Below are 12,500 nucleotides of genomic sequence, written 5' to 3'. Positions count from 1 at the left end.
ATAGTTGGCCATGAGGCAAAGATTCAGTAAGAGAGGACAGGGAAAACATTATGGGAGAGAGAAATTAGTGAAGACGAAGGAAGGCAGCTGTCTTTCAGTAAAGCATTCATCATCACTATTCAACACTCACCATTTAGTATTGAACCCAAAAAAAGCATCGAACAACTTAACAAACGTAATAAAATTATCAATCAGGAAATCGAATTTTAGTGGGATTTCTTCCGATACCACCCTCAGCAGATGGGAATAGACAACAATGTGCATCTCTGAGTCCTTCCTCATAACTTCTTCCTTAACTTCTCCCTAAGTGTGCTGACCTTGCTCACCCCCTGGCTCCCTGCCTTCTTCATCTCGGTAATCCTGTGCACCGAAACATGCAGCGAGGCTTTGAAGCCAGCCACAGGGATAGCCAGCCTGTGTTGCAGACGGGTGGTAAAAAGATTTCATGTGCAAAAACCATGGATAATGACTAAATACCCCAGGAGGAAGGCAGGCAGACGGGAGAGAGAAAAATATCAAGAGAGAGAAAAGTGTCTGGGCGAGAGCTTAGATCGGGCCCAAAAATACCAGCCTGACCCAACCTGAGACATGCACGGTGCGTCTGAGCCAAGCAAAGGCCAGCCCCATTGGCTGCATTTCTCGGAGAGCCTCAGGATTGGGCAGAGAATCAAACCTCTAAAACAGAGGGATTATTGTGTCCCTGAAGATCCCTTTTGAAGTGCGTTTTCATCTCACTCTCAAAACATAACCACCAATTTGTCTGTCTCATGGCAAGGGTTCCATCATTGAGGATACGATTCTGAACATAACCTGCCAATACAGCTCTGACTGTGCTGGTATAAAAGCTTTTTCACGGTTGTCAAAGTATAACAAATGTATAATTTTACAATTACATAGCGTAAGGTGCGGGAAATGTATGAGGCTTGTGTGTTGGACCCCCCTGCCGAGCTGATTCCGTAAAGACCTAAGTCTACCTGTGGGTCTAGTCTACCTGTGGGTCTACCCTACCTGTGGGTCTAGTCTACCTGTGGGTCTAGTCTACCTGTGGGTCTACCCTACCTGTGGGTCTAGTCTACCTGTGGGTCTACCCTACCTGTGGGTCTAGTCTACCTGTGGGTCTAGTCTACCTGTGGGTCTAGTCTACCTGTGGGTCTACCCTACCTGTGGGTCTAGTCTACCTGTGGGTCTAGTCTACCTGTGGGTCTAGTCTACCTGTGGGTCTACCCTACCTGTGGGTCTACCCTACCTGTGGGTCTAGTCTACCTGTGGGTCTAGTCTACCTGTGGGTCTAGTCTACCTGTGGGTCTACCCTACCTGTGGGTCTAGTCTACCTGTGGGTCTACCCTACCTGTGGGTCGAGTCTACCTTAGAGTCTAACTGTGGGTCTAGTCTACCTGTGGGTCTACCCTACCTGTGGGTCTAGTCTACCTGTGGGTCTAGTCTACCTGTAGGTCTACCCTACCTGTGGGTCTAGTCTACCTGTGGGTCTAGTCTACCTGTGAGTCTACCTGTGGGTCTACCCTACCTGTGGGTCTAGTCTACCTGTGGGTCTAGTCTACCTGTGAGTCTACCTGTGGGTGTGCCCTACCTGTGGGTCTAGTCTACCTTAGGGTCTAGTCTACCTGTGGGTCTAGTCTACCTGTGGTGGTTCTGGAGAAGACAACTGAACGCCCACCTGCACCTCAATGCACTGCGGCTCAATTCACTGTGCTGCTGCGGAGAAAAACAGGCGCTAGAGGCTGACGTCTTGAGAACCACAGCAGCTCCCAACAAAGGGAGAGACAGAGATACGGCCAGGATGGAGACTGCGGAGACGGTTACCTCGGAGATCAGAGAGGGAGAGGGATCCTCTCTCGTCGATGTGTTTCCGGTAGAGGGTCTTCAGGACCTTGGCGCTGCCGAAGCTCTTGAAGCGGCTCTTAACGTTGTTGTAGTACCACTCCAGGGACCGAGTCCTTAGAACCCTGCCGGTCGAGGGGAGGAGATGGATGGAATAAGAGAGAAATTAGATCATCACATTAGATGGGTTTTTAGAGTGATATGAACAATGTATTGAACGTGCTCATGGATTCCCATCAGCCGGGAAAAAAAACACGGTTTATTAATATTCAGTATTCAGTATTTGCACATGAAATGAAAATAGGAAATGGGGCAAAGAAAAGTAAAATGCCCGTCTGTGGCATTGCAGCATACTTTGATATAAAATCCATGTTCTCTGTCAAAGTGTTCCAGTTATATTTAGAAGCTGCTTCATGAGGAGAAAGGAATAATTGGCTTTTTAATCCGATCCAACAGTGTCCCATTCACATCAGCTGCCACTTTACTGCTAAGTGACAAAATTTATGTTTTGCGTTTGTTTGTGCATTTGTGTAATGTGTGTGTGTGTGTGTGTGTGTGTGTGTGTGTGTGTGTGTGTGTGTGTGTGTGTGTGTGTGTGTGTGTGTGTGTGTGTGTGTGTGTGTGTGTGTGAACGTCAGTCAACTGTGAAAGAAGCATATTTGCCATCCTGCAAATCCATTGTGTATCTACATAAAGCTGTATTTATGCAGTGCATTACCATTGGTGTGTGTGTGTGTGTGTGTGTGTGTGTGTGTGTGTGTGTGTGTGTGTGTGTGTGTGTGTGTGTGTGTGTGTGTGTGTGTGTGTGTGTGTGTGTGTGTGTGTGTGTGTGTGCATGCGTGTGGTGTGTGTGTTTGTGTATGTGTTTGCAGGTGCATGTGGTGTGTGTGTGTGTGTGCGTGTGTGTGTGTTTGCATGTGTGTGTGTGTGTGTGTGTGTGTGTGTGTGTGGGGGTGTGTGCGTGTGTGTGTGTGTTTGCATGTGTGCGTGTGTGTGTCTGCATGTGTGTGTATGTGTGTGTGAATCATTTGGGGTTTTGAGACGGGATCTCACACGTTTCCTCAGGATTTTACTCATGGGGAAAATGAGGCTGATTGGTCTAAATGCCAGCCAGTGGCACGGAGCAGTTCGTTACATAAGCCATAATTCATGACTGACCGTGTGATGAGAAAGACTCAGAGAAACCCTTGCTAGGCATCATGGATGTGTATTAGACTGCAGGAAACTCCAATGCCCATCTGCTGTTTCATTTGGGCCAGTGGCGGTTCCATCCAGTATGGAGGCCGGTTCTGATGTATCACTCATCTCATGTTGGATCATTTCCAAGGGACTTAATTAAAATGGGAGCTAATGTTTATGATTCATTTGAAGCATTGTTTGTCGTCAGGGTCTAAAAGTATCATCCATCACAAGTCTGTCTCTCCACATTGAGACACTAAATGTGACAGACAGACACACACACGTAACACACTGTGCTGCCGTAGCTCACCTGGTCCACATCTCCACAGTGGTGGCATTATTATGCTGGTTATTCTCTTGTCATTTACTTGTTTCACCAATTTATTTAAGTTCACATAAAAGATCATTAATAGTACATTGACAGAATCCTGTTTAAGGGGCATGGGTCTTCATAATACGGGCATCAATACTCAAGGTTATGGGTAGCAGCGTCTCCGCCATATATAGCGGCTGCCAATGATGGCAGGGACAGCACAGTACCAGCTGTTTAGCCCCCTTTTGGGCATCCCAAGATGTCGCAGCCCTCTCACAACTAACCTGTGGACATTTCCCAGGCTACCGAATATGAACACAAATAGCCTGCACTTATAACCCAACTCTGAGATTGTATTATGGAGTGGTTGGTATTTAATTACCTTGGTCATAAAGGCTTCCTCTAGGTTGGGGTTAAAGGTTCAGGCATCTCAAGAACAAAAACCTCTGTAGGCGACTCATCAACAATCACAGGATCTGGTGTATTTCAGACAGAAGTGTTCAAGTGTCCGGGTTTATACAGAGGTTGAACATGGAGGGATTGACACAGAAATCTATATAAATTTCCACCGGGGATGCAAATTGGTTTGATATGTCCTTAACTATAAGATTCAGTATTCGGTAATGACGCGCTATGTACATTCCTTTGTAGTCATGGCAGCCATTCTGGATGTGGGACAGCGTTTCGGTGGCTTGTTCTGTGGTGTGATGCAGACATTGAGGAGCCTGAGTAGGAGGAAACCAGGTAGAAAGAGTCTGGTGGGAAGGACTCTAGCTTTAACTGTAACTAGAGTTTCCGCAGGCGCAACCTCTAGTTGTAATAAAACCCATAGCTATAATGTGGAAACCCCAGTCGATAATGTAACACATTTCTGCCTATAATGTTACAACGTATAATATTTTGGTTAATCTATTACGGAAAGAAGCAAGCATAATCATTTTCTCCTTCCGCATTTGTATATCAGATTCCACCCTGAGGGTGATTCACACTTGATGCTTTATATGCGGACATCGATGTCGTTTAGATCAGTAGAATCAAGGGGGGTTTAGGGGGGTAGGCTTGCAAGGGGTGAGATATGACGTGGGGTCTAAGTTCGCAAGAGGCGGGATAAGTGTGGGCGCTGTCACTGTAGTTTGTTTTGGTTTGACAACAGACAAATTGGAGGCAGAATCGCGATCATCATCGCGATCATCTTAAATCTTGCTAAAATTATGCATCATATACTCTGTTGCATCCACAAAATCCGAAGCATCGATCACTGAAAGATTGGAGCATGAGTTAGAGACAAATAGAAGAAGAAGGGCTTCGCGAACGACTGCGTTTCCGGAGAAATGTATCTTTTTGCTTCACTTCACTGAGCATTTGATTACATTATAAAATGAGAAAATTCATGGGTTACAGGGGTAATTGTTCGATGGAAAGTGCGGTATACTATGCATGCAAATCAATTATTCAATAGCTTTTATTGTTATTTAGGGCTGAAAGTGCATATACATTTTAAAAATGTGGCAACTACTGTTGGTTAGTTGAAAATAATAATAAAAAACATCAGAAAATTGTGTTCATTTAAAGAATCACCTTAGTGAAATGAACTAAGAGTAACAACAGCTAAGGCAGCAACCTACCTAACTAAAGCGAAATATTTTTTAACACGTCATCTAGATGAAACATCTTCAAGTGACCTGGCCAAGACAGGCAGCAGTAGCCTATAGTTACACTTAGCATACACACAAAACTAAAAAAGAAAAAACTAAACAACTAAAACAATCGGCAGGGGGAGGGGGGATTTCAATATCGCAAGACATTTGGGGAGGCTCAAATGTTTTTTTTGGGGAGAGTAAGATTAAGTTTGAGCAACCAAGTGTAAAGGCATTTTGGGAGGCTCAAAGAGGAGAGTAATATTACATTTAAGCAACAAAGTGTATTCTTGTGGTGGACTCTATAGACATAATTCATCATACTTGTTGTTATTTACATGTTTTCGTTCTGTGTTTTAGGGACGCTCATTAAGATCACGTGACTTGTGTGTTGATATGCCGGTCGTCGCGATGTTTGAATTCAACGTTTTTATGTGATAAAATGAACGACCTGCCATTGCTCTGTAAGAAATTGTCTATAATAGACGTAACGTCACAGCTGGGAGGGTGTGTCGACGGCGGGGCTGTTGTCTCGATCTTGCCGTTGTCTTTCAATGTCTGCATGTGTGCAGTGTGTGCGTGTTTGTTCGTGTGTGCTGTGTGTGTACATGCGTGCAGTTGTGTGCGTGTGATTGTTCATGTGTGTGCGGTTGTGTATATGTTTTGTCCTGCGCTGCCTTTGTCTTAAAACGTCTTTGTGTGTTTGTGAGCGTGCGTGTGTGTGCGGTGTTTGTGTATGCGCTGCGTGCGTGCGTGCGTGCGTGCGTGCATGTGTGCGTGTATGTGTGCGTGCATGTGTACGATCGCGCGTGCTGTGTGTGTGAGCTACCGGCTGCTTGGGACATCCGCACTGACCAAGTGTGCCGGAGTAACTTGTCCGACGGGCCTGTAGTAAGATGTAACAATGTCCTGATTGAGCGCAGTGTTCCTAAGGAAGGAGCAAGAGATGGAACACACACGCAGACATGCACGCTATATGTTGGGTGCACATGAACAGTGTTGTTCAAACATGTGGGAGGGGGGAGGGAGACGGAAGAAAATAGCCCCCACTCTTAAAGGCAACCTGAGTGGTCCTGAGGGTCCTTGGCCTGCCATATCCCTCCCCCTCCATCACTCACTCCCTCTCTTCCTCCTCGTTATCCTCCCCTTCCTCCCCCTCTCCCAGGTCAACACGCGCCAGCGGGGAAGGAACCCCTCCTCCCCTTTCCCACCACCCCCAGCCCCGCCGGAATGGATGGACGGCATAAAGTGATGAAGTCCAGAGTAGAACCCTGAGCGCTGGTGTCGTCTGAGGTCCAGCAGCTAGCAGGCTGTGCTCAGGCTCTGGAATGACCCCGGGGGCCCCAGGGGGGAGCCTGGGCCTGCCAAGCAGGAGTTACCCCAAAAAACCCTAACCCTAACCCTAACAGAGAGTATCGCTCCACAGTGGGCTCTGGGCTGTGCTAGTGGGGGGGTAACTTATGTTATTTTATTCATTAGAAACTGAAATATTATCGAAACGTTCGACTGGAACTAGAACGCAGCCAGACCAAGCCACACATTTACCGAGCTTGGGGGACACAGCCATAGGGTTTTAATAGAGCGGTTGCTCCAACTTCTCCGGTTAGAATGACACTTTGTTTTCTTTCTCTTTCTTTATATGGCACGGCCCAGTGGCTGTAACCTTTAGCTCCCGGTTGGGTCAGCTCACCAAACAGTCCACAAAATTAGGTATCGTGTGATTTCCTTCCACCAAGAAACCACCATCTTTTTCTGTGCAAGGCTTCGGCTTGACGTGAGGCTAGAACTCATTTCATCCCACTGTCGCTCTCGTTCTCTCTCTCTGCCTCCCTCTCTCTCTCTCTCTCTCTCTCTCTCCCTCTCTCCCTCTCTCTGCCTCTCTCTCTCTCCCCCTCCCCCCCCTCCCTCTCTCACCCCCCTGCAGCCTCGACAGAAGCTGGGCCAATTCATTAGAAGGCGCAGAAAGTCAATTATGTTAATAGTTTTCATTTTCGCCGGTAGGAGAGTTGGCTGCGCAACAGAGTGCCCCCCCCCCCTCGGCCCCGCCCTGCACCCCCCCCCATGTTTTATTCACAAGACATTACGACGAGCAAAGGGATCACAAGAAGAGGAGCGAGGAAGAGAGTAGAGAGCGGAGGAGAAGAAAGAGGAGGAGGAGGAGAGATGAAGTGTGTCGGGGGGATCAGAAGGAGTGGGGGGGGGCGGTGGGAGGGCAGGGGTGGGGGGGTGTAAAGGGAGGAAAGTTATCAGGCATTGAGGGAAGAGTTGATGAAGTGAGGGTAGGACTCAGGGCCTGGGGGAACCCCTCTCCCTTATTCATGCAGTAGTGGTAGAGCATCGGGAGATTCTCCTCTGCCTCATTATGGATGAGGCACAAGTGTATGTGTGCGTGTGCATGTGTGCGTGTGCGCATGCGTGTGTATGTATTTGCAGAAGAGAGCTTATGCAAAGCAATGCGGCTCCCATTTGCGAAAACCACCCACCCATCGCCCGGCTTATCCACTGAACTCTATTACTTCTTTCCCGATTCTTTTCTCTTCCTACTTTCCTTTTTGTGTCATACTGCGCTGGGAGGACCTTCTTGTCATTCGTGATCCCGCCAGATGGATGGGACGGATTTATTCTCTCCACCACCAAGAGGAAGAACGTGGGTTCCTTTTCGACACGGTGGTGTTGGCTGACACATGAAGGGGTGACACACTGCTCTCTCTCTCTCTCTCTCCCTCCCCCTCTCCCTCTCTCTCTCTCTCTCTCTCTCTCTCTCAGTGTAAATGCCAGGCAGGACCAGGAAGGCTTGCTTCCAGCCTCCTCCTCTGAGCTAGAAAGGGATCACGATATCATGAGCATGCCCTTTACGTGCACACGACAGCAGGGTGTGAGAACCCGGTTCGACCGAGTCAATCATCTGCAAATCACATGTATGATGTCCCCCGCCACCCCCCCTCCCCCTGCCTCTCGGCAGGGGTCGAGCCCCCCTCACTGGATCCCCGTCACACTGTTAAAGAGATCCCCAGGGTCTTTGACCCCGCCCCTGCTGTGTGTATGCCTGCGTTTCTCTCTCCCTCCTAATGAGGAGAGTGTCGGCAGGTCTGGGATGGACCGGCTCTATATACCGCAGTATATAGAGCCTGCCCAGACAGCCGCCCGGCTGCCCCCTCCTGCAGTATATAGAGCCTGCCCAGACAGCCGCCCGGCTGCCCCCTCCTGCAGTATATAGAGCCTGCCCAGACAGCCGCCCGGCTGCCCCCTCCTGCAGTATATAGAGCCTGCCCAGATAACTGCACCGGCACTTGATCTCCTTTGTTCCTTTGTTTGTAACACATGGACTGATATTTGCTTGACCCTTTTGGTTACTTACATTTATATTGACTACTGACATTTATACTGACACTTCTTATTATCTAACAAATTATTTATTATTGTTGTATTATTATTATTAACAGCTTGGTCTCCCAATTTGGCATGTCACGACCCCCACACACACACACACACAGACACACACACACACACACACACACACACACACACAGACACACACACAAACACACACACACGTTTGAGCATAAGGACACACAACGGAGCGGTTGCCAGATTAGTTGAACCATAATCCAGTTCTGTTCTCTTTATATTGGTATGGCTGAATGCACTGAACTGTTATTTTTGATTAATTGGCTCATATCTAGGCTCTCCGCTGGCCTGTATATGCACCTTGTAGGTCTGTTCTTTGGACAGGTCTACCGAGTGTGTGTCTGAGCTGGAGGTGCATCGTATGTCTAGAGTTAGGGTTAGATATATGTTAGCTGTATAGCGACTGAGATCAGCTGCAGCGCTGCACAGAAGAAAGACAACAACAGATTCATTACTTTGATGCATTGTTCTGGTTTCACACAGACGTAGACAGAAACACACACACACACACACACACACCTTGCATGTCGGTTTCATTTTGAGTGAAGCTCGCTTTCAATTTTAACAATAATAGAAACCCAGCCAACCAGCTGAGGGCCAAGCCCATCAGCCAATCGGGCTCCGCTGTTTCTGATATTGGCCAATCAGCCAATAGGGCTCCTCGGTTTCTGATATTGGCCAATCCAAAGCTAACACTAAATTGTTTCACTGTATATCAAGATAGGTTTAAGTGGTTATGTATGTATGATTGCGAGTGTGTGGGTTTGTTCGTAGGTACAAGCACTCCATGGTAGTTCCATGGTAGTTCCATGGTAGTTCCATGGTAGTTCCATGGTAGTTCCATGGTAGTTCCATGGTAACTGCTTGCTACAAACCAAGACAGGCGATGTGAGATGCAGTTATGTTTTGGCTTTGATGCTCAGGTGACACATTTGCACAAATTGCTGATTAACTGAGACTTTCAGTCATTAAAGGTGGAATGCATTACGTGCACTGAGGGTTTTGCATGATTGGTTAAACTGATGTCCATCTCAACATAGACAACGTCAAAACTAAACCTTGAGTCATGGCAACCATCCTGATCCAAAGGCTGTTATGACGGTGTCGGAGTCAGTAAACTGCTTTGACAATGTAAATGTTTATCTCCAATGCCATTAAAGCTCTTTTGAATTCAAATGATAGAACGACAAAGAGAAAAAGAGGGAGGATTTCTTAACGCTGTAGAGATAAAGGTCATTTTCTTCACTGGGCTCAAGTGGTGTTTCCACTTCTATCTCTTATTCTTAGAAGGCTGCTTTTCACAGCCAGTCCCATGACCCTCAATCTTCAACTGGCAGAGAGAGTGAGGTCGATCAAATATATTGTTTTTATTTGTTAACTGCTTTGGCACTGTAGATGTTTATTTTCCATGCCAATAAAGCCCTTTTGAATGAATGGAGAAAGATCGAGGGGGGAGAGAGAGAGAGAGAGAGAGAGAGAGAGAGAGAGAGAGAGAGAGAGAGAGAGAGAGAGAGAGAGAGAGAGAGAGAGAGAAACAGAAAATGACACAGACAGAGGGAGAGATATCTTTTTAACTTGATCTCCATCTCACTCTCACCTCTCCATCCCCTCTCTTGCTCCGTCTCTTCTCTTCTCTCCTCTCCATTTCCATCCTTCCAACTTTTCACCGTAGGGGACAAACAAATACCTTTTTATCTCTCTCTCTCTCTCTCTCTCTCTCTCTCTCCCCCCCCCCCCCCCCCCCGTCTCTCTCCCTCTCTGAGATTTGTTTGTTCCTAGGTAGAAACGTCCCATGATAGTTGTTCCCGCACCCATGGCGGGATCGTAGTCAGGGTTAGGGTCAGGGCGCTGGGGTTAGGGTTAGGGTCAGGGCGCTGGGGTTAGGGTTAGGGTCAGGGCGCTGGGGTTAGGGTTAGGGTCAGGGCGCTGGGGTTAGGGTTAGGGTCAGGGCGCTGGGGTTAGGGTTAGGGTCAGGGCGCTGGGGTTAGGGTTAGGGTCAGGGCGCTGGGGTTAGGGTTAGGGTCAGGGCGCTGGGGTTAGGGTTAGGGTCAGGGCGCTGGGGTTAGGGTTAGGGTTAGGGTTAGGGTTAGGGTTAGGGTTAGGGTTAGGGTTAGGGTTAGGGTTAGGGCTAGGGTTAGGGTTAGGGTCAGGGCGCTGGGGTTAGGGTTAGGGTCAGGGCGCTGGGGTTAGGGTTAGGGTCAGGGCGCTGGGGTTAGGGTTAGGGTTAGGGTCAGGGCGCTGGGGCTAGGGTTAGGGTTAGGGTCAGGGCGCTGGGGTTAGGGTTAGGGTGCTGGGGTTAGGGTTAGGGCGCTGGGGTAAGGGTTAGGGTTAGGGTTAGGGTCAGGGCGCTGAGGTTAGGGTTAGGGTTAGGGTTAGGGTTAGGGTTAGGGCGCTGGGGTTAGGGTTAGGGTTAGGGCGCTGGGGTTAGGGTTAGGGTTAGGGTCAGGGCGCTGGGGTTAGGGTCAGGGCGCTGGGGTTAGGGTTAGGGTTAGGGTCAGGGTTAGGGTTAGGGCGCTGGGGTTAGGGTTAGGGTTAGGGCGCTGGGGTTAGGGTTAGGGTTAGGGTCAGGGCGCTGGGGTTAGGGTCAGGGCGCTGGGGTTAGGGTTAGGGTTAGGGTCAGGGCGCTGGGGCTAGGGTTAGGGTTAGGGTCAGGGCGCTGGGGTTAGGGTTAGGGTGCTGGGGTTAGGGTTAGGGTTAGGGCGCTGGGGTTAGGGTTAGGGTTAGGGTCAGGGCGCTGAGGTTAGGGTTAGGGTTAGGGTCAGGGCGCTGAGGTTAGGGTTAGGGTTAGGGTTAGGGTTAGGGTTAGGGTCAGGGCGCTGGGGTTAGGGTTTGGGTTAGGGTTAGGGTTAGGGCGCTGGGGTTCATTCGCTGTGCTCCCTGCCCGTTCGGCTGCACCCGAGTTATAGTGCACAAACTAAAGGAAACTATGATCGGCAGGTTCGGCGCCCCGGTCAAAGCAATCCTGACTCATCCTCTGAGTTAGCAAAGCCTCTCAGCCAATCGTGACAAGCTCCGGTCAAAGGTCAAACCCCCGAAGAGGAAAAAAATGGGAGCGCCTTCCAGCAGAACCTCCGGCGGCGCCCTGCCCACCTGTCGGGCTGATTTAAACGGGGTCGAGTCACGGGGCTCGCAGCTGCTGGACCCCGAGGGTCAGGGGTGGGGGGGGCACGCCTCTGACAGAGCTGAGTGTTGTAAATAACCCCGTAGGGAGCCAGGGGGAGGACGTATTGATCGCCTGGCTGTGGCTCTGATGCCATTTAGATAGTCAGACCTGGGCTGCAGGGAGGGCGTCTATATTTGTCTTTAGAAATACGATTTTTCTACATGAGTTAATGGTGTATATATTTATACATCCATGTGTATATTTTTGTATGCAGAAATACAGCTTGGGTGGGTTTCATGGCAGGGCGTTCCTCGGTCAATGTTTCCCCTCCACAGCTCAAAGCTAAACTTAGCGCTGCGGGGGAACTCTCACCCTGCACGCCTCTTTTCTCACCTCTCCTCCTTTTTCCTCCGAGCCTTATCTCCTATTCCCTTCTTCATGTCCACCCAACGGGCTGTCGTTCTCTTCCCCTCCTTTCCCCTCTCTCCCTCTATCTCTCCCTTCTCAATCCTCTCGCCCTCCCTCCGTCATTGCCTGATTCCACCTGCCCCCCCCCACCCTCTCCTCATCGTCCTTCAACCCCCCCCGTTCACCCAGACCTTCACTCATCCAGGGATTAGAGAGCGAGCAGAGAGGAGACCAGGCAGCCAAGGATGACAGGCCCCTGGCCCAGCAGAGGAGATGAGACGGAGGTGGTGGGGCTGGTGGGGGGGGGAGGGTTTAGTGTGTTCAATTAGGTCACACTGTTCCCAGTCCGGAGCACCTGGTTAGACAAGCGCAGCGCACTGCTGTACCTTCTGAAACTCTCTCTCTCTCTCTCACTTCCTTTCGCTGAGTCTCTGATGTGCGCGTCTGACAGTCGTGTTTTGTTTCAGCTCTCTATTCTTTAACCCCTCGACAGTTCCAGACTCAGCTGTATTGAGGGAGCAGTCTGGTCTGCTGTGATACAGGGGAGCACGATACTGTAGCGGCCATGGCCGTTGAGCTCCCAGCTGAAAGGTCCTGGATTCGATTTCCTATG

At 49.3% G+C, this 12,500-nt stretch overlaps 1 protein-coding gene across 1 annotated transcript in view; it reads right to left on the bottom strand.

Moving 5' to 3' along the window:
• Positions 1-12,500, bottom strand: part of myripb (myosin VIIA and Rab interacting protein b) — a 129,912-nt gene that overhangs the window by 27,764 nt on the left and 89,648 nt on the right. The window contains exon 5 of the mRNA XM_056583982.1: positions 1,822-1,964. Coding sequence (XP_056439957.1) covers positions 1,822-1,964 — 143 coding nt within the window. The remainder of the gene's footprint in view (positions 1-1,821; positions 1,965-12,500) is intronic.

The sequence above is a fragment of the Gadus chalcogrammus genome, chromosome 23 (genome assembly GCF_026213295.1).
Source record: "Gadus chalcogrammus isolate NIFS_2021 chromosome 23, NIFS_Gcha_1.0, whole genome shotgun sequence".
Taxonomy (NCBI): Eukaryota; Metazoa; Chordata; class Actinopteri; order Gadiformes; family Gadidae; genus Gadus; species Gadus chalcogrammus.
The sequence above is the reverse complement of the archived record's forward strand: the minus strand, read 5'-3'. Positions and strand labels throughout refer to the sequence as shown.